Source organism: Saccostrea echinata, unplaced genomic scaffold, assembly GCF_033153115.1.
Source record: "Saccostrea echinata isolate AGI-Se365-2 ecotype Australia unplaced genomic scaffold, CSIRO_AGI_Sech_v1 ptg000054l, whole genome shotgun sequence".
NCBI lineage: Eukaryota > Metazoa > Mollusca > Bivalvia > Ostreida > Ostreidae > Saccostrea > Saccostrea echinata.
Genome location: NW_026889803.1, coordinates 62,497,256 through 62,520,669, shown reverse-complemented (window position 1 = coordinate 62,520,669; position 23,414 = coordinate 62,497,256). Strand labels below are relative to the sequence as shown.

The 23,414-nt window shown below is 34.2% G+C and overlaps 1 protein-coding gene across 2 annotated transcripts; it reads left to right on the top strand.

The window, feature by feature from the left end:
* The first annotated feature begins 1 nt into the window (after window position 1).
* LOC133206186 (F-box/WD repeat-containing protein 5-like) lies at window positions 2-9,198 on the top strand. 2 transcript variants are annotated; one of them, XM_061342121.1, is made up of 9 exons: window positions 2-95; window positions 2,970-3,066; window positions 3,188-3,290; window positions 5,058-5,294; window positions 5,452-5,623; window positions 7,671-7,807; window positions 7,924-8,294; window positions 8,656-8,850; window positions 8,974-9,198. In XM_061342121.1, the coding sequence occupies exons 3-9, from the start codon at window positions 3,192-3,194 to the stop codon at window positions 9,167-9,169; spliced, it is 1,407 nt and encodes a 468-aa protein (XP_061198105.1). In that variant the 5' UTR covers window positions 2-95; window positions 2,970-3,066; window positions 3,188-3,191; the 3' UTR covers window positions 9,170-9,198. The 2 variants fall into 2 exon arrangements, with proteins under 2 accessions (XP_061198105.1, XP_061198104.1); XM_061342120.1 differs by lacking the exon at window positions 2,970-3,066.
* Window positions 9,199-23,414: the final 14,216 nt, after the last annotated feature.

Sequence of the window (23,414 nt, the reverse complement as noted above, 5' to 3'; positions counted from 1 at the left end):
CAGAAGAGATTGATGAACGATAAACATGATACATGCGTACACATCTAAAAATGGATCACCTTTCCACGCCACGCGCTTGAACCAGAAGCATATCTGTAAGTAATTACTTTGTCTGTTACATACATACCTAAAGATCGACAAAGCCATGTGTTCGAATTCATTCCCAGAATCAAAACAGCATTGTTGACCACTCTCTGTAAATTTAATGTTCACGCACTCTGTCAACCACCCTATATCTATCTTGAAAACATGTAATTTCTCTCTTTAGATTATCATGCATAGTAGTATTAAATTTATCTATGTACAGCATCAATGTGTTCCTACATGTACCACGCATAATATTCAAGACGTCATTTAAATAATGTTTGAGAAAATTTAGGGGGGAGGGGACACCCCTGGAAAAATAATACATGTAACAGGCCCGTAGGAAGCAATTTCACTTTGAGGGGCACAACCATACATTTTCAGTTGGGGGCACTATCAACTACCAAAATTCCTTGACAAGCAAAAAAAAAGGTCATCAGACGTTATTATTGAGGGGGCACAAGCATATAGTAGTTATGTTTTCTATAGTATTCTATATATCGGCAAAATTATTGGGGGGGGGCACGCCCCCCCCCCCAGATTCCTACGGCCATGTTGTAATTTAAAAAAACACAGACATTTTCAAATTTTATTCAAATTTAATAAGCTTTAGGTATGAAGAAAGTTTCAATATTACATGTTGGCTTTTATCATAATTTGATTGCATTTTAGGTCACCTGAGTCACTCAATTGACCTATTGCTATCCGTTTTTGTCTGTCGTCGTGCGTTAACATTTGAACATTTTCAGCTTCTTTTCTAAAACCTCTCAACCAATTTTGGCATATAGCATCGACGGTTGAAGGAGAACAAGAATTGTGAACTTCATGGTACCTGCCCCCCTGGGGCCTGAGGGGTGGGGCTAAAACCAACAAAATTAATGCAATCTTTAAAAATCTTCTTTACTCCTAGACATCAAGCAGTCAAACTGTTGGCATGATTGTAATAAGCATTTATTTAAGCCCTCTACCAAAATTGTGAAATTTATGGCCCCAGGGTCAGAGGTTCTGATGCTAGGGTGGGGCTTTATAGATCATATAGTGAAAATCTTCTTCTCTGCTCCTGGGTATATTTAAACAAAGGAGGTGCATGGTTATGATAAGCAAGAATGCCTCTTCCGAAATTGTGAAAGGGTCAGGGGTTCTGGTGAAAGGGTGGGGGCTCTATTGATTATGTAGTGAAAATTCATAATATCTTTCAAAATATTTTTTCACTCCTGGTTATAAAGAAAAGAAACAAGTGTATAGTTATGATGAGCGAGGATGGTTTTACAAAATTTTTAAAACTTTTGATCCCAGGAGTTCTGTTGTTTCTCTGAAGGGGGGGGGGGGGGGCTCTATTGATAATATAGTGAAAATGTGTGAATTCTTCGAAAATCTTCAACTAATTGCATAGTTATGATGATGAGGGTACCTCTTCCAAATCTTAAATTTCAAGACCCTGGGTCATGGGTTCTGGTGTTAGGGTAGGGCTAGTGTTAAATCTATTGTGAAAATGCATTATTTCTTCGAAAATCTTCTCTGCTCCTTGGCATATTGGAGGCAAATAGAGTAAAAGTTTTAATAAGCAAGGCTATTTTTATCAGAATTTTGAACATCTGGACCATTTAGTCAAGTGATCTGGTCTGGCAAGGACTCTATTAATTTGTATTCTACTGAGTGAAGTTATTCCTCCTTGCCATTCACCTTTGATAATTAATCACTGTAGATAATGTATTTGAAAGGTTAATAGAATAAGAGATTTATTTAAGAACATTTATTGTATAATACAAAAAGTACTTTCATAGTTTTAATGATCAGGTAGACTTGGAAATAATAGATCAATAAAAGTGAAACAAAAATAACTTATCTTTTTAAATGTTCTTCAAAGGCCAATCGAGGCCAATGTGAGAGGTAATAATATGAGGTTAAAACATAGATATTTTGTTAAAAGTCTGCATGGTAATAAATGGGGGAAAGATAGATAGATACTAGTGATGCGAAATCGGAATTTTTTACATAATCGATTATTGGAATAATCGGATGCACTATAATCGATAAATAATCGATGGATTTCAAGTATTAAATTTGTTCATTTTTCAATTAAGAATAAATTGGTAAAAATTATGGAGTGATTTCTAAATACTTGATATTTGATATATTTTTGTATCATTGAATTCATTTATTATATTATTATTTAGGATTTAGTTAAATTCAGAGAAGAATGGATGAAAAATCATAGGAATAATTTGCTTTTTAATTAATATTTTGATTAATCGATTATCAAAATTATCATCGATTACCTATAATCGGAGGCCATTTCGATTAGATAATCGATTTAATCGATTAATCGGTATATCACTATTAGATACTACAGGGCTCGAAATAATTGATGGCCCGCTGGTCTGGGACCAGTAAATTTTGAATCTGGGCTAGTACATTGTAGAGTGCATGTGCCCTTTGGGTCAGTGTTTTTTTAATGCATAACAAAATTTATTCATGGTCGGGCTAGTTAACTTGACAGGGTTGTGTGTCCAATTTCTGTCATTAAGTTGTTACTGTGAAGTATCACAATATAAACAAAATATTACTATTATTATTATGGTTTTGGGCCAATCTTTTAAAAATCTACTGGCCCAATGGGACAGTGAAAATACTAAGTTGACCAGTAAAAAATTTAAGTGATAGCCCGAGTGGCCAGTGAAAAAAATGATTATTTCTAGCCCTGTACTAGATCATGCAATTATTTTGGTCTTAATCATACTATTTTTCTTGCTTGTGGGCAACAAAGCTTCATTTACCTCTAAATTGTTGTTCTCAGGTGACCGTTAAGGCCCTTGGGCCTCTTGTTAATATTTGTTTAACTTGTCACAGGAAGTCGTTTCAAAGCGAGATCTAATTATTTATAGCCACCGAACGTTGTCCACGGAAAAGCTAAAGCTTTCAAAATGCAAAATATAACCACATATTAGGACAGGCAAATGAATCAGGATGGAAGTTAGTCGAGTAAGAGTAAACGTTATACTGTGTTTCCTTTCTTTTTTTTCTTTTTACACAATTTAGGTTTGTTTTGGTTGCTATTTGTTGTTTTTATTCATAATTAGAGTTATCTTTCTTTGATTCCAAGTGAAATGGAAGACCCGTGGAAAGACCTGACGGATCCAATTTTATTGACATTTTTCTCCTTTCTAAATGTACAAGAATTAAATAATGCTGCCAGAACTTGCAAGGTAAGATCATTTTTACATTGTGTACACACCAAAGAAAACATGACGATAAATACTATCAGTTGGATCTGTAACTTTCTTGTTCTTATATCACTCTTGTTATGGTCGTGAAAATAGTTTATATGCCAGGCATTTGTTATTCATATAAATATAAAGCAAAGGTACGTCCCTTCTCAAATTTAATCGTTATAATTAGGAGTTGAATGATGTCAGGTCATAAATTTTATTAAAAACTTGATTATTTGTACTGAGGAGTACTTGTATATACATAGTGGTTGACAATTTGCATCTTTATTAATCTTGTTTAGTACTAAGAATGCCTATTTAATAACCAGTTTTGATATAAAAAAAAATCCTAGATCGTTACTGGATTGAAAACTAACTGGAATCATTATTGAACTGGGGGTATTCTTTCTCTCCGTTGGAAATTGAGACGAAAAGTCGTGATATTTATACACGGGGTCATTTTTTTCTTGGAACTTATGACCCCAACAAATTGACCCTGTTGTGTATTGATCCTAACTTCAGTTTTAACCTGTGTTCAGTCTGGAGGTTGATACAGAAGGGTCCCCGAGAGGCATGTAAAATAATGCATAGCAAAGAGATTTGTATATAAAGCAGAAGGATTCAATGTACGATGCTTCACATAAAAAAAATCTTTTCTGGTCTGGCGATGAATTTATGTTACATGCATTTAGTACTAATTATTTATTTCTCATACTTCGTTCTACTTCCTGTCTTCCTGTCATGATCAAGGCACGAAGTATGTAGTCTAGAGATGAACATGAAATTCAGGGAAATGTAGCTAATGATACTAGTATATAGTCCTACAATTTAAAAAAACTTGTCGGCTTGCACTGTCTTAGGACTGAGAAAAGTTTTGATTTCGAAATCACCATGATCGCACAAGATGTACGTCGAATATGTTTGGATCAATTTCTGAAGTAATAATAATCATTCCAGGAATGTCTTAATATGCTTATTTATTTATTTTATACATTTGACAAATATGGTTTCTCCAAATATCTGTTTTTCTCGTCTCCATAGTTATCTACAAGGGATCCATCCAGCATGTCTTTTTCAAATTATTTAAAGTATTGTCAGACAGAAAAATGTTCATATTAATCTCAGGGTTAGAAACTCCCTAAAATTACAACTCGCAAATAATTGCGAGTACCAAGAAAGTGAACTCGGAATTTTATAAGACTACTCGCAATTTTCATATAAAGTTAAATTTATATAAATTAAATACATGTAACTTAAGGAAAAAGTAACTACTGTACAATACACAAAATACAACTACAGTGTGACTTTTAGTTAAATTACTGATTTAAATCAAAAGCATTGTGTTCTGTCATATTATATAATTCTGCTACAGTATCAATGCAAAAAAATCAACTCGCAAGTTTTTGCGAGTTACCTAATTTTTAACTCGCAATTTGGGAATTCTAACTCGCGTTTTGCGAGTTCTATATAGTGAATTTCGAACCCTGAATCTAAAGAAAATAATTAAGCAAAATACATGTATAAATCCAAAAGTATATAATTTTTAAACAAATAAATGATAATTGTGAACATCAATTCATTATGATTTGTTTTAATGCTGTTGAATTTAGATCCCGTTTGATGATCGAAATTCCACGATACGTCTCAATTTTCAACGGGCTAGGGTCTAAATTCCACATCGTTGGTCTCGGTATTCAATTTTGAAAAAATGAATTATCGGGTCAAAATTTTTCGTTAATTTTTCGTTATGCGTTTTTGTTTTAGAATTGGTATCGAGTTGCTCATGATGAAAGTTTGTGGAAAAATCTGACTTTCAAAAGACTTGGACGTCAGTACCTGCGCAAGGAAGATAGTTGGAAGTTGGAGCTAAAACGTCTAACTTGTCACGTTCCAGTGCATCTGCACCAAACATGCACAGGTCACGTGGACGAGGTCTACAACGTCTGCTTTTCAAACAGTGGATGTCTTATTGCTACATGTGGTGCAGACGGTATTGTAAATGTAAGTGTAGGCGTTCTGCTGTCTTTATTTGTAATTTAAACTTAAATCTTTTATATTTTTCAGTTTCATTAATAAAAGTATTTAATTAGCGATTACTTGATCGAGATCGAGGCTTTGGTTTCAATATCTCAGCTTTTTTAATCGCGATATTTTGCAGATTTGGAAATATGGGATTGATACAGTATTGCTTCACTCTAAGAAAATTACAAATGAAGATGGTTATGTGAATTACGTTGAGTTTAACGATGCAGAAACACATCTTCTTGTCCACTCTACCGGCAGAAACATCGACTTTCAAAGTGCTGTAGCTGTGCTTTCCATCGAAAGGGGTAAAACAGTATGTCTTATAGTCTCAGTTATTATGTTTTTGAAAATTTTTATTACCAATTATGATGTAGTGTAGGGGGTTCAACATTTCACCTTGCTCATTGTATGTCAGGGGCATTATTTCACTACCGGAGACCAATAGTTTCATCATTGATATTGAGATAAACCAAGAAAAGAATATCGGTGCATGTAATACTCTGTACCATAACTAGGGCTGTGTCAATATATCGAATATTCAATACGTATCGATATTCAGGAATGTATCGTATCGAAAAAATAACTTCCAATACGTATCGCACAGGCAGTTTTCCTTATAATTCTATAAAAAAAAGTTGGGAATTTCAGTTACCTAATATTATTTTTAACTGTTTTGAATTAAAACCGGTCAATAATGAAATAAACATTAAGGAGATAGCACATCTGAAATAACTATTACAAAATACGCAGATAACTATATTTTAACATGTTAATTTAGACTCACCCAGTTTTTATCAAATTTATGCATTAAATGTCATTTACAAGACATTTTTGAAAGACTTAATAAATAATCCAATATATCGCCTATCGCTTTATAAAATATCATATCGTATCGAAATATTTTGCTCAATACACAGCCCTAACCATAACATCGTAAGAGTATCCGTCTTCGCTAGCCAAGTGCCCAATTCGTATATCCCCTGACATTGGCTAGCGAAGGCGAATAGTATCGTTACAGGCAATACTCTATACAATAACATCTTAAAAATATTGGTACATCCAATACTACCTACCGAAACTTAAGGTGTACTGTTCAACAATATATTAGAGAAGTGGTGGTTATCAGATGTGGATCCAAAGAACGTTTAGAAAATTTGAAATCACAAAATTTTACCAAAATTCATAGCACCAAAACGTACGACTTTTCAACACTTTATGCAACTATTCCCCACGATAAATTAAAAACCAGACTTTCGACATCATAGAAAACTGCTTCTTAAATAAAAATGGAACTCGTAAATTCACAAACCTTGTCATTGGTTTTCTGCAAACTTATTTTGTTTAAAAAACATTCTGATTCTACTCGAAAGTATTCACGAGGTATATATTAAAAAGATGCTCGAGTTTCTCATTGATTCGACACGCAAGAGCATGCTCTATGTAAGAACAATTTCTAAAAACGAGGCAGACTATTGACAAGCAAGTTGATGACACAAGGGTGTCAATAATGTTTAAAGTCAACATTTTGCAAATTTTATGGTCAATACAATGATCTTGTTTGCAAATATCATCTTTCATTAAGTCAAATGTTGACTGTCGTCTTTAATACAAATTGTTAGGCCATTATTTTTACACATTTTTCTGTTTATTCGATCATGACAAGACGCACACTGCGGGTGTGGCCGGTCGAGAGGAGATACTTACTGTTCCATGGCACCTGATCCTAACTCTATTTTCAGAGGGCCGTGTTTGCTATAATTTGTATTGTGTATATGGACTTTCGAGAATCCCTGTTCGTTATTTTCACATTTCATCAAAAGAGTATTGGTATATGCAATGCTCTGATTCATAATATCGTAAGAATGTCGGTACATTCAACACTCTTAACCATATCATCATAAGAACATCGGTACACCCAATAATTTAAACCATAGCATCATAAGAATATCAGAATATGTAATACTCCATACCATAACATCATAAGAATATCAGAATATGCAATACTCCATACCTTAACATCATAAGAATATCAGAATATGTAATACTCCATACCTTAACATCATAAGAATATCGGTACATCCAATGCTCCGAATTATATCTCGTAAATATATCGTGTAAATTTTGCATTTACTTTATCTAGTAAATTCAAAATTTATACCATGATTAATATAAAATTGCCGGTTCAGCTAATACTCAAAAGCAAAACTATCAAATGAATATCGGTTCGTCCCTTGCTTCATACCATAAATATCACTGGAATACCGATACATTCAGTACTCTAAAACATCATTATAACAATATCGGTACACATCAGTAGTATAATATTTATATGTTTGCCTCTTTTCCCTTTAGAAGCGATGTATATCGTGGCAGCCAGATATTCCGGAGTACGTCATTTCAGAGGAACTTGGCTGAACAATGAGACATTCTTGAATGTATATAAATCCGATCTTTTCCCTCCGTATGATGTGGAATTAATCGCTTGCAAGGTGAGACTTTTTTTGCACTGTAACTGTTGTTTAAGTGCATGGGATTCATTTTTGAATGAATTCATGTTCACGAAGGATGACATTTTCAAACTTTTTAATATGGCATTCCATTTAAGTTTTACGAAGGCATCTTGGATGAAGATGACTGTCTCTCATCGGATCTCCGTATCCCGGACTATTTCTCAAAACAAAATGTAGATACTAAAAAACTTTTGAAAATGGAGCAAGTGGGGATCGATCCTGATTTTGTTAAAGTCATAGATTGGTCAGAGTGGAATCAGGGTTTTTCAAATGAACCAAAAGCCAGCTCTACCACAGACGTGAAGGTTATAGCGCTCTACATACAGAGACTATATCAATCTGGTGGAAATGGAGCAGTCTTCTATAAAGTTAGCTTAGATTCGTTAGAAACCTTGCTGATGGAGCCAATCAAAACTGTTTTAACAAATAGTGCGTGTCTAGGAGTTCAGCTGTCAGCTAATCACAGGTAACTACATGTTATGACATACTGAGTAAGTGTGGTTTTTTTTAAATATAGGGCTCTATTTCGAACTTATTTTTTAAAATATAGGGCTCTATTTCGAACTTATTGATAAAATCAAATGTGCCTCTTATCCATCACTCACGTTCAAACATTTTGGATATAAAATTATTTGTAGGAGGAATTCTTCGAAATATTAATTAAATGAGATTTTTCTTAGAAGTATAAGTTATAATTAAGGTTTTGGAAATGCTATCGGGTAATCATCTTTGGTCAATCCTAATTTTGTCAAAGTTATACTAAGTTGTCTATAATGTAATTCAAAATTAAAACATTCAAAGTTATGTGGCTTCATCAATGTTGAAAGGTATGTGGTATACAATTTGAGACGACTTTCAACTGATGGAAGCTATGTCACACACGAGAAGGATGTCGTTACCATGGTTATCAGCCTGGAAAACACCGAAGAACAGCCGGACCTATTTTGTGACCCCAAACCTGCAGACGATTCATTAACAATATCTTACTTCTTTCCTAGTGTGTCTGATGACCTCGTTGCAAAGTATTAATTTTACAGTCATTGGTTAAAGCCTATAGTATACATTGATAAAATTCATATTGCAATCTTATGTTTACAATTGTTTGTATGATTTTATGTTTTCATGTTATTTTGTTTCCTTCTCAGTGAATCCGAGCCGGATGTTGTTTTCTTATGGGATCGTCACTCGCATGAAATCGTTTCCAGGTTATACCATCACACTGGTGTGAGTGCTGTTGCCTTCCACCCACGTGACCAGGAAGTCTTAGCTAGTGTTGCAGACGATAAAAAACTCAGAATATGGATGTCAACAAATAGAAAACGAAACAACAGAATTGATTAATTTCTGAAATATAATGAGTCATAACGTCATCGGATTCATTTTTATAGATGGTTTGAAGCCCCGGTGTAACGTTGAATTTTGACCCGTGTTGAAAACTGACCCGGGGGGTCTTTTTCCAACGTTGAATATTGAGACCATCAGCGTTGAATTCAGACCCAACGATCCGGCTGAAAATTCAGCCGGATCGTTGAAATTTGATCATAAAACCGGGTCAAAATTCAACAGCATAAAAACACATATAAATTAAATTGACGTTTACAGCTATGATTAATTGATTCAAAAATTACTCATATATATAACGTATGTATATATTTAAATTCCACCATGTCCGTAGGAACCAAGTGAAGGGGGGGGGGGGGCGCGGGGTGACTGTTTCCTTCAATACATACGAATAGGAAACAGAGCTAAAGAACGCCACTCTGTTGACCTATCTTTGGTCTTTTTGCTTGTCAACGAACTCTTGTTTAATTGCAGTCCCAACTCCCCACCCACCCCCAAAAACAAACTTAAACTGAATTTTCTTTCTACTAAGCTGTTCACTGAATATATTTTCATTCTTGAGATTAACATAAAAACTGATACATGTTCAGTTCGAAATGGTCAATTCATACTAAACAAGTAGCACTTAAGAAAGGAAGGTTTCGAATTTTCTAAAGATCTATGGCAAAATCATTTTATTTTATTTCATTTCTAATCCGCAAAAAAGAAAGCTTTAATTAATATGCAATCAATATTGTACCATTTTTCACTTATATATAGCGAACGTTTCACATACATGTATATTCACCATAGACAATACTAGTATTTTTATATACCAGTGAAAGGGCAATCTACAAAACTTAACAAAAAAGGGGAAATATAATCAGATTCGTACTTAGTGGATACTATACCCAGCCTGAGAATTGAGAGCTACTTTAATTTTACACCACAGCTTTAGCCCTTGTATGTTATTAAGACTCCCCATACCTAATGCACCCCACAGTTAAAAAACATGACACCTAATTTGGTATGGTTATTCAATAATTTCAACCCTTTTTCGTTTACTTTTCATTAATTCATTATACAAAAATTTTTGATGTCCTACGACTATCAAAATACATGAAATGAAATCAGAAATGACAAGGGCATACGGTCTAGTTAAAATACTACTAGTGTATATCTGATATTTGGTAATCTTTCTCTATGAATTGAAATAATTGAAAAAGAAGTAGCCCTTTTCACGATAGTTTATAGGTTGAGGCACAGGTTAGATCAACCGACTGAATTTTCTTTACAAAATATACCGGTATACGTAATTTTCAACCAAAATGAAAAAAAAAAGGTGGAAATAACAGTGAATGACCTCAAAATTATCAAAAAAATACAAATTTGTGAACAAGACATAAAACACAGACCCCTGGAAACTCAGAATCAGATGCCTATGAGTAGTAAGCATTCCCTGTCGATCAGTCACACCCGCCACGAGCTCTATGTATTGATCCGGTAGACGGAGTATTTTAGTACTAAACAATAGCCTAACAATGGGTATGAAAAAATGCAAGCAATAATATAACCTAATGATAGATTGTATTTGCAAACTATGACATTATAACGCCCATATAAAATTTGCGAATTCTGACTTTAATCGAGGTTGTTGAAATTCATGGAAGATCTACTTATTTGCCAGTACCCTTCCTCTCAGAGCATGCTGTTGCGTATCGAATACATTTGGATACATAAACACATTAAGAAGGTGATAGTGGAATGATAGTAAATAAATAAGAAATGTTGATTTTTCAACACTTTTAACAACCAGTCCCCATGATAGATAAAAAATCCAGACTATTTGACATCATAGACAACTGCTTCTTTAATAAGAGTGAAGCAAGCAAATGTTCTCATTTTCATCTACAAACTTGCTTTTATTGGGTTTGTGTCTGCCTGGTGATTCGATACACAAGAGCATGTTATATGTACGAACAAATAAGTTGATGATATAAGGGTATCAATGATCTCATGTGCAGTCAACATTTTGCAAATTCTATGGTCGATACAATGACTGTTTACAAAATCATTCTGTCGTTAGGTCGGTTGACTAACGTCTTTCATACAAATTGATGGGCCATTTTTTCATACTGAATTGGCTGCGTATTTCTCTATTTACATGATCATGACAAAGGACACATTGCGGGTGTGATATCTTGACAGGGAAAGCTTACTCCTTCATGGCATCTGATCCCACCTCTGATGTTGTAATAGTTTGCTGACAATGTGTATTGTTTTATTAAATCCTTCAACATGATTACTGTTCGTTGTCTTCAATTTTCATGGAAAAGTTGACGTCATCTGTTTGTCATACAGTTTAGTTGTTAGTTGGCCATTATCGTCTCGGTAAAGCACCCAAATATGAAACAGATGTTGTGGACTCTGTGTTGTCTTTTATTTCGAATTCACTGTGATATATCGAGTCAACATACGAATGAAAGTAATTATTGTAAATTGATAAAACGTCATCGATATATCCCTGTGAAAGCCCACAGCAGGATTTTTCTTGTTCTCATGTAGTAGTATTCGAATAGTTTGCTTCTTAGGATTATAAAAACATACAGGTCTGCTAATGAAGGAGGATATTATGTCCCATCAAAATTCTAACGGCTAAAGACTACATAGATCTTGTGAAAGAGGAACTACGGCATATTTCTAAGAATTATCTCGGCGTACTTGTTTGTAGAAGCAGACTGTTTTTTTTTTAAAGAAATTAATTGTATAATGAATAGTCACAAGACAAGAAATTTCCCAAGTTCCATTTCTTTGGAGAAGGTGTTCTATGATATCAAAACACCTAATCTTTATTTATTGTAAGGAATGGCTATATAAAGTGTTGTAAAATTATGCATTTTTATGTTATTGACTTTGAAAAAAGTGATTTTAAATGTTTCAAAAATGCAAGAGTTCATCAGAGATTTTAAAATCCATAATTTAAATGATTTACACAATTTTATGAATAGGTTGAAGCATATAGTGCGTCTTAAGTTTCTCCTTCACAGCAGTAAAATATTTTTGTGAGAAGTAAAAATAGGGGATTGGTAGAGAATTTGCTGAATCTGCATGTATCTTTGTAAGGACTTTCCTGAAGTTTAAGAATCCAACAGAAATAGAATAAATTCAATTCTCTTTCGTTGACTGAAAATGTAAAGACCATTTAAAGACTGAAACGTGATTTTGAGGAATTCCAACCTTATAGAGTAAGCCTTTGAGAATAAGTTGGACTTCTGGAAAAAAAAAAATAAATACGAGTTCTTCTAGCAGATCGCTTATTAGATGTCCTTGAAATGTGTAGGTTAATCAAAGTTGTGCATGGATATGAATTCTCCTATTTTACAGATCTATATCGCAATCAATTTATTAAAATTTTGGTATCAAATACATACATGTAAATATTTTAAAACTCTCTCTCTCTCTCTTTTTGGTACAATTTTGCTGTTCTATTGTCGATATACATGTGTATTGTAGATTTTGAATTTACCGGGTGGCAGTAAATACAAAATTTACAACAGGACAACTACGTCATGTTGAAATTTTGTATGTACTGCCATCCGGTAAATTCCATATTTACAACATGACAGTATATACAGCTGTAAAATCGATACAGAAAAAAATCTACCACATCTTGTCCCAAATTTGAAAAAAAATAAACTCGTGCATTTTTATCCTAGGCGGCAGTTAATAATGAGTTGTATATCATAATAGACACCTGAAAGAGGGTAGGGGGGGATAAAAGGGTCCTTTAGTTGGTCATTCTAGTACAATGCGTAGTTCTTCTTTAATAACATATGTCAAAGACAACAATGAAAATAAGATAAAAGGTGTATTGAACAACAACTGTATTTTCGGGATGATTTCAGTCCGATCTTATTATTATGCTAGAAAAAATTCAAATTATAAAATTGATAAATATATTAGTAGTTACACGTACATATAAATCGTGTTTAACAACTTCCAGATCGAACATAGGGCAAAACGCTGTAGTCGGGGGTCAATATTCAACAAGGTCAATTTTCAATGCGTTTATGTCATAAGTGCCAAAAAAAATAAATTACCAAGATGTTGGAAAATGATTTCGGGTGTAAATTCCACGACTTTTCGTCTCAATTTTCAACGGAGAAAAAGCACCCCCGACTCAATATTCAACGTTGAAAAATGAACCCCGGGTCAATTTTCAACCCGAGTCAATATCCTACGTTACACCGGCCGCGACTGAAAATAGGCATTCGGCAAACCTCGGCTGATTCCGTCACCTTCAGAGGTACGAATCGGCCGAGGTGTGCCGAGTGAAAAAATAGGTAGCATCTGTTCCTTTGCCAAGCGCTCTCGATTTGAAGTGAAAGTTGCAGGTCCTTCGGATAAAAGCTTTTAAAAAATGCCCCGTGTCACGACAGGCGTTAATTGGCACGATAAATATCCCTCACTGCTCAATGGTCCTGAGTGCCAAGTAAAGTCTAAATTTGAAACCCTTCACTGGTATATGTTGACATCTCTATATGAGTGAAAAATTCTCGAAGGGGACGTAAAATAACAATCAATCAATCTATATGGTTTGATACCAAGGGACATTTATTTCGTGTTTGTTGTGCCACCTAAAAATCTTTTGTCCACGATTAACAAGATTTTTGACTCGTGTAGGTCCATATTTTATAAGTACATCAAATGCGGGATAATGCCATAGAAACTAATGATTATTTTGTAAATTACAGTTATTGTTCTTTTATTGTTTGGAAACTATCGATCAAATTAACGACTAAGTTTCTCCACGTCTTCGCTAGCCATAGGGAGAGGAGCGGATCACAAAAACCCTCGCTAGCGAAGATGGTACATCAACTCTACTTATATACAAATGTAAAAAAAAAAAATAATTGTAAATACATTCAAATGATGAATTTACCTATCATACAATTAAAATAGATCTGTTTCGTGCTCTTGATCAGTTCCTGACCAGTTCAGCAATGGCCCATTACTTAAAAAGACGACGTTCCATTTCATCTTTTTTTTTTTTTTAAATTTTTTTTTTGTTGCTCCCTCCTGTAACCTTGGTCTGGACCTTTTCAGCATCTGTGCTTCAATTAGTGAAGAATAAATCAAATAAATTGCTTTTTAGAGTCTCAAACGTTAAATAAAGTTCCGTTCTGGTGTATAGAAAGTATTCCGGTGTCACATGGTAAACCAATCATTTACTCCATAGTAAACCTTCCACAGAATGGTTTAGATATACATTATATTATTTTTTACCTTGGGGAGGGGTGTAACTATATAGTAAAAATTCCAGGGGGATTACAATAAGACAACATTACTAAAGCATATGATTTATAAGAATTTAGCAAAAGCGTATTGTATTGAGATTACGTACGTCGGTCTAGCTCAGTAGTAAAACACCCACACGGTTAGCGATAGGCCCCGGGTTCGAGTCCCAGTCTGGTCGACACTTCTCCTCTTCTGTTGTATTTGGGGTCCAATAACAAAACCTACGGGTGATTAAGCTGTCTGTGTGAGGTTTTCAGTGTGGAAATCGGAGAGAAAAAAAAAGAGCACTGCAAAGCGGAGCATCCCCTTGCAAAAGAGCATGTCAATCCTGATATGAATTATTACTTATATGTATATAGCCCCCCCCCCCCCAAAAAAAAGGAGAGGGATAAACTACTGCAGCATTGATTTATTCCAGTTTCAGGAATTTCATGACATTCATTTTTTGGACCTTTTAAAAAGATAATTAAAATATGTGGATAATTTGATTAATTCAATTTTATTCTTTTCTAAAGAGTACTTCAATTTCGTCAAATGACTGTTTCCGTCACGGTAGCTCAGTCGGTAGAGCGCTCACTCCGTGATCGGAAGGCCGTGAGTTCGAATCTCGGCCGCGACTGACCCTAGTCGAAAAAAAAAATAGGTAGCAACTGTTCTTTCGCCAGGTGCTCGGCACTTTGAAGTGAAAGTTGCGGGTCCTTCGGATGAGACCTTAAAAAGGCCCCGTGTCACGACAGACGTTGGCACGATAAAGATCCCTCACTGCTCAATTGTCCTGAGTGCCGATTAAAGGTATAAATTTGAAGCCCTTCACCAGTATATGGTGACGTCTCTATATGAGTGAAAAATTCTCGAATGGGACTTTAAACAACATACAATCAATCAAATGACTGTTTCAAACAGTCTTGGCCAAATGAAGATCTTCCTTGCTTCCTTTGTCGTGAAGTTAATTTTTGCTTTTTTGTCGGAACAGTCTTCACAGTTATGTGGCCTGTACGTACCAATTTCCTTCATAGTTACAAGCAACGAAATGATCCTTTTATGGCCATTATAATCATAATGACCTTGTTAGCAAATATATAACCTATCATTGGGTCTTGTTTTGGCTGACTTGTTTCATACCAGTTGTTAGGCCTTTAAAATTGTTATGCCCCGCCATGAATATGGCCGGGGCATATAGTGTTTGTCATGTCCGTCTTCCGTCCTTCCGTCTGTCCTTCCGTCACACTTAGCGTTTAGCTCTTTTCAAAGCTCAGTTTCAAAGAAACTATCCAAGATATTTTTACCAAACTTCATATGCTGATAGATATTGATGAGAGATAGGAAACGGCATCAACATTTTTTGACCTTGACCTTTCATTTGACCTTGACCTCACTTTTCTTAAATTAGTGTTTAGCTCAGTTTTAAAGATACCATTCAAGATAGTGTAATCAAACTTCATATGTTGATACTATTCAACTGTATCAACATTTTTTTACCTTGACCTTCATTTGACCTTGACCTCACTTTTCTTAAATTAGTGTTTAGCACAGGTTTAAAGATACCATTCAAGATAGTGTATTCAAACTTCATATGTTGATACATACTGATGTAAGCTATTCAACTGCATCAAAATTTTTTGACCTTGACCATTCCTTTGACCTTGACCTCACTTTTCTTAAATTAGAGTTTAGCTCAGTTTTAATGAAATCATTCAAGATATTTTTATCAAACTTCATATTCTGATACATACTGATGAGAGCTTTTTAACTGCATCAATATTTTTTACCCTGGCCTTTCATTTGACCTTGACCTCACTTTTTAGGTCACCTGAGTCACTCAGGTGACCTATTGCTATCCGTTTTCGTCCGTCGGCGTGCGTCGTGCGTTAACATTGGAACATTTTTAACTTCTCTGAAACTGCGTAACCAAATTCAACAATATTTGGCATATAGCATCTATGGGTGAAGGGGAACAAAAATTGTGAATTTCATGGTCCCTGCCCCCCTGGGGCCTGAGGGGTGGGGCTAAAATCACCAAAATTAATGCAATCTTAAAAAATCTTCTTCTTTACTCCTGGACATCAAGCAGTCAAACTGTTGGCATGATTGTAATAAGCATTGAGCCCTCTACCAAAATTGTGAAATTCATGGCCCCAGGGTCAGGGGTTCTGGTGCTAGGGTGGGGCTTTATAGATCATATTGTGAAAGTTCATTATTTCTTTGAAAATCTTCTTCTCTGCTCCTGGGTATTAAATAAAGTAACTAGGTACATAGTTATAATGAGCAAGAGTGCCTCTTCCAAAATTATGATTTCATGGCCCCAGGGTCAGGGGTTCTGGTCTTAGGGCGGGGCTCTATTGTTTATATAGTGAAAATGTATTAATTCTTTGAAAATCTTCTTCTCTGCTCCTGGGTATTAAATAAAGTAACTAAGTACATAGTTATGATGAGCAAGAGTGCCTCTTCCAAAATTATGAATTTCATGGCCCCAGGGTCAGGTGTTCTGGTCTTAGGGCGGGGCTCTATTGTTTTATAGTGAAAATGCATTAATTCTTTGAAAATCTTCTTTTCTGCTCCTGGATATTAAATAAACTAAGTTCATAGTTATGATGAGCATGGTTGCCTCTTCCAGAATTGTGAATTTCATGGCCCCAGGGTCAGGGGTTCTGGTGTTAGGGCGGGGCTCTATTGATTATATAGGGAAAATGCATAAATTCTCTCGAAATCTTTTTCTCTGCTCCTGGGTATTATTCAAACAAAGGAAGTGCATGGTTATGATAAGGAAGAATGCCTCTTCCAAAATTGTGAAATTCATGGCCACTTGGTCAGAGGTTCTGGTGAAGGGGGGGGGGGGACTCTATTGATTATATAGTGAAAATGCATAATTTCTTTTAATATATTTTTTCTACTACTGGTTATAAAGCAAAGAAACAAGTGTATAGTTATGATGAGTAAGTGTGCTTCTTCCAGAATCGTGTGTTTATGGCCCCTGGGTGAGATGTTCTGGTGTAAGGGTGGGGCTTTATTTATTTGATAATGTAGTGAAAATGCATTTCTTTGGAAATCTTCTATGCTTCTGGGCATATTCGAGGCAAACAGGGTAAAAGTTTTAATATGCAAAGGTATATTTACCAGAATTTTGAACACCTGGACCATTTAGTCAAGTGTTCTGGTCCTGACCAGGGCTCTATTAACTTGTATTCTGCTGAGCAGAGTTATTCCCCCTTGCCGTTCACCTTTGATAATTAATCACTGTAAACAATGTATTTGAAAGGTTAGTAGAATAAGAGACTTATGCAAGAACATTTATTGTATAATACAAAAAGTACTTTCATAGTTTTAATGATCAGGTAGACTTGGAAATAATAGATGAATAAAAACAAGACAAAAATAACATCTTTTTAAATGTTCTTCAAAGGCCAATCGAGGCCAATGTGAGAAGTAATAATATGGGGTTAAAAATAGACATTTTGTTAATAGTCCGCATGGTAAAAGTGATAAATGGGGGACAGATAGATACTAGACCAATTATTTTGTTGATGCTAATCATACTATTTTTCTTGCTTTTGGGCAACAAAGCTTCATTTATCAGTTTATGGATCCTCTAAATTGTTGTATTGTACTCAGGTGACCGTTAAGGCCCTTGGGCCTCTTGTCTTAAATTAGTGTTTAGCTCAGTTTTAAAGATACCATTCAATACAATGTTATCAAACTTCATATGTAAATACATACTGATGAGAGCTATTCAACTGCATCAACAGTTTTTGACCTTGACCATTCCTTTGACCTTGACCTCACTTTTCTTAAATTAGTGTCAAACTTCATATGCTGATACATACTTATGTAAGCTATTCAACTGCATCAATATTTTTTTACCTTTCCTGAGACCTTGACCTCACTTTTCTCAATTTGTGTTTAACTCAGTTTTAAAGAAAACATTCATAATATTTTTATCAAACTGCATATGCTTATACATACTGATGTAACCTTTTCAACTGCATCAACGTTTTTTGACCTTGACCTTTCCTTTGACCTTAACTTCATTTATTTTAAATTAGTGTGTAGCTCAGTTTTAAATAAACCATTCAAAATATTTTTATCAAACTTAAATATGTTGATACGTATTTGTGAGAAGTATTCAACTGCATTTCACCTTGAACTTTCCTGTGACCTTGACCTCGCTTTTCTTAGATTTGCATTTTGCTTAATTTCAAAAAAACCATTTAAGATATATTTATGTAAGTTTATGCACTTATACATAATTTTGCGAGAATTTATCATCTATATCCAACTTTTTAGATTTCAATTTCAATTTTAAAGAAATTATTCAAGATATTCTCATCAATTTTCATATACTAATACACATTTTCATGTTGCATTACTAATATACCCTCGGCGGGGCATTCATGTCCTATGGACATATTTCTAGTTTTTATTCTGAATTTGACCACGCAATGTTCCGTCTACCTGATCAATACATAGGACTCACGGCGGGTGTGACAAGTCAGCAGGGGATGCTTACTCCTCCTCGACAGCTGATCCCACCTCTGGAATTCCCAGGGGTCTGTGTTTTATGCCCTCTTCACTGAATTGTGTCGTTTATAGATTTTTGAGATCGATCACTGTTTGTTATCTTCACCTTATTCATTCCTATGATCTGCTTCCAGATCTCATTTTGCACTTACATGTATTCAAACATTTCGTATGGTTGCAAAGGAAATCAAATATACCTGATATAGTTTTATTCCTAAATTGGGATGTTGAGAATGTTAGATCAGGGTGAAATCAAAAATAATGACCACCAAATTGAATTAAAAAAAATCAACTACCCATAACATATTTATCACTTATATCATCATATTGTACATGTATTCTTGTTAAAATTCCTGAAGTTGCAATAGAATAGACAATTAGATAAAAAAGTTTCAGAATTTGAAAAAAGAAAATATCGCTACATCCTAAAAGACTTTCTAAAAAAAAAAAAAAAATCAAATTAAATTATAGTTTTTTTTGTTTTTGTTTTTTGTTTGTTGTTGTTGTTGTTGTTTTTGTTTTTCGTTTTTGCTTCAGAATGGTATCAGGGATATAAATGATTAGATCAAAACCTTGATTGAGTTTCTTCTCTTGTACATGTGGGAAAAAAAAATAGGCATTTTAATTGCTATTTTACATTATTTTTTTTAATTTTGGTTGGAAAAGTTTTAATAAGAAATATGAAATAATAAAATTCCTCCAAAATCACTTTTTTTTGTCCATTTAAGTCAATTCTTTAAATCTAAGCCAAAAAATAATTTTGATATACAAGTTTTCTTACAAAAATACTAGATTTTGAAGTGACCCTATTTTACATTATTGTGTTGCACTCCTGACATCTGATATGTATTAATTTTTATTTAACATTGTTTTAAAAATTATAATACGCAATAACCCATTCTTAATTTGTAAGTCAGTTCGTCGTTTAGATATTTTTAATCATTAACGGCAAGATTTTCATATTTTCTAGACTTCAAAACATGATTATTTGCAATATGTAATATATATAAATTGTATTTGATAATATGTGGTAAGTGACGAAAACTATTCTCTGAATTGACTGTAAAATATCTGTAATTAGTTAATAGACATAATGTTTTGAACATCAAATAGTTTAAAATTCAAACTTTTTTTTCAATTTATTTTTTAGTAAAATTAAATGAAGATCACGGATAATTATAAAACAGTTTTGTTGCACTCTTGACTGCAGTAAAATTAAAAATTAAACCGATAGAACACAAAAATTCATAAAGTGTTGGCAATTTAACATCAAGTGGTAACAATATTTTTAGTCCAATACTTCATAATTAAAACACATGAAAATATTTAAACTTGGCTTTATGTCTTGAATTATTCCCTATTTATGTCAAAATACTAGCTAAAATATATATTTATAATTAAAATAAAATATATTTTATAGTATATTTTCCTTCACAGGACAAACACTGTAAGCAACTGAGGTCAACCAGAAACATTCTACTCATCATTTTTTTCTTTATATTTAATACTTTCCAAAACAAAAACCAGCGCATCATGTACTGATAAAGTTTTTTTTCATGCTGGGGAGCAAAACATCAAGTGTTGCACTCCTGACATTATTGGATATGCACACTCCTGACTCTCATTAATGCTGCTTGTGATTTATATAACATTTTTAAGTTTTAAATTGTATATCAGTTATTGTTTTACACTTTGAAATTTCTTTTTTGACTTAGCTGTCTTTCAGTTTTTTTAAAACCGATGTTTTTTTCTGTTGCACTCCTGACATGGTATAGCATTTTTTCAACATCAGCCATGACCACAACTTGGTCAAACTAAAGTTAACGTTGCTACTGTCTACATTTAAAGCTCAATACTTTGAATATTATCAGGAAAGTCTTTATTTCCAACATAAACCATTATTTATTTCACGTATTTTCAAAAAAATATTGAATTTTCAAAATGTCACGAAAAGGTGTTGCACTCCTGACATTTTTAGCATCATTTTTGGGCATAACTTTTTTTGTGAATTGAGATATCAATGAGATATGGCAGGTATTTAGACACTAATTAAATATGCCGAGACATAGAAATTTATTCCCATTGCCTGTATTTTTAGTGTAGGTTGATTAATATGTGTTTGGTCATTTTTTAATCCACCCATAATGAACACAACATAACTTTGCACTCTTCTTTCATAATAGGTATCAATTGCAGCTTTCACTGTTGCATTATAACAGAGGAGACTAGATAATTTACACCACGATACTCTCTAAGATCTGATATGGCTCTCATGCGGAAAATAAACAAAATGAGTATGGCGAGTAACCATATCAGTATTCCAATAGACTGATTGGACTTCTACTGCAGAACAGATAAATTTCTCTGCAAAATCCATCCAAATGAGTAGCTCACCTTCCTGCAACTGTTCTCTTTTTTCCTTTTTTCTTTTCTTTTCTTTCTTTTTTTTTTTTTTTTCTTTTTTTTTATCTGGCTGTATTGATTCTTCACACGAAGGACATACTTTCTAAACTCTATCATACTTCTATGAAGTATGTCAACAAACATGACCTTTTTCATAACTTCTGCTACTTGCTTGTATCTTCTTGTTTTCATCTACTTTTCACAATTTCGTGAATTTCACTTCCTTGCTTTCTTGCCGGCTGCCACATGCATGAAGCTCAGTTGGTATAGATTCAGGGGGGCCCGGGTTCGAATGCCGGTCTGGTCCGTCGCATTTTTCATCTCTCCTGTTACATCAATGCCTTAAACATATTTGAAAATAAATATAATTATTCGTAATACCGGTGTTGTAGAGTAGGATATCCCCCATAGCCATCTTTCCCCCCGAATCTGTACTCTAAAGTAGGACCCCCCCCCCCCCCCGAGGGGAAATCTCACACGAGAGCCAAATTTTCCCCTCTTTCTTTCTCAGAGTAGGATTTCCTCTCTTTTATCAATGCTTAATTAAATCATTTGCTTGAGTTTCTGATTGACAATATCAATGTGGTTTTTGGAGACCAGGTCTTCCAACAATCTATTGGAATTCCCATGGGTACCAATTGCGCCCCGTTATTAGCAGACCTTTTTTGTATTCACATGAAGCAGAATTTGTCCAAAATCTTATATGTGAAAAGAAGAAAACACTTGCTGTGGCCTTCAACTCGACATTTAGATATATCGACGACGTATTGTCAATTAACAATGGTTATTTCCATTCTTATGTCGATACGATATATCCCGGTGAGCTTGAGATAAAAGATACCACAAAGTCTGACACATCTGTTTCATATTTGGATATTTTACTTGAAAAAGACGTTAATAGTAATCTAACAACCAAGCTTTATGATAAACGTGATGACTTTAACTTTTCAATCGTCAACTTCCCTTACTTATACAGCAATATACCTTCATCACCTGCATACGGGGTGTATATTCAGTTCATTCGATACGCAAAAGCATGCTCTGCGTATTTGCAGCTTCTAATGCGAGGTAAATTATTGACAAACGAGTTGATGAGGCTAGAATATCAGCAGTCTCGTTTAAAGTCATCATTTCGTAAGTTCTATGGTCGATACAATGACCTTGTCAGCAAATACAATTCATCATTGAGTCAAATGCTGACTGACGTTTTTCATACTATTTGTTAGGCCATGCATTATTTACACACTGGATTTTTCCGTTATTTCCCGATCATGACAAGGAGCACACAGCGGGTGTGACCGGTCGGCAGGGGATGCTCACTCCTCCATGGTACCTGATCCCACCTCTGATGTTTTGGAGGTCCGTGTTTGCTCTGCTCCTATTTTGTATTGTTTAATGGATTTTTGGGCTTGAATACTGTTCGTTATCTCCATAAATTTCATTCTTCGATAAAATACCAGGTATTGTGGCAAAAAGTTTGTATGAAAGTGAACTTTTTTTGGAAATATGAGTGTTTTCGACTCAAGAATTATCGAATTTAGTATGAAATCTTAAAATATATATAGTTCAAATCATCGAGTCTTAACCCAAAATTTTAACTCATGAGAAATTGTAAAAGAAGTCACTCAAAAAAATCACACGCCCCAATGTCTCAACACCCTCTCTAGGCGCAGCAGTACATGTTTGCTCACAAATTCTTAAACTGAATAAGGGCACCTTTAGTGATTTGATAATTTGTTTGCCTCTCAATTGCCCGATATTGATATACGGATCCATCCTTTTTACGAAGGGTATGTTATCGATAGGTTCCACATGCCAGTTTGTGAGTACATGTATCTGAATCGAGTAGTTCTTCAAAGGGCAAAAACAAAACAAGAAACGCTGCTTTAGTAAGCCGAGACCCCAGCAATGTAATATTGAATTTGAAAGCAGAGAGCAAATCCTCTAAATGGTTTTTAAAATTTCAAATTTTTAGAAATAAATGACCCATTTTTAGTTTCATGGCAATATTTAAACACCAGAATTCTGGAGAGGCACTTAAACATTAATA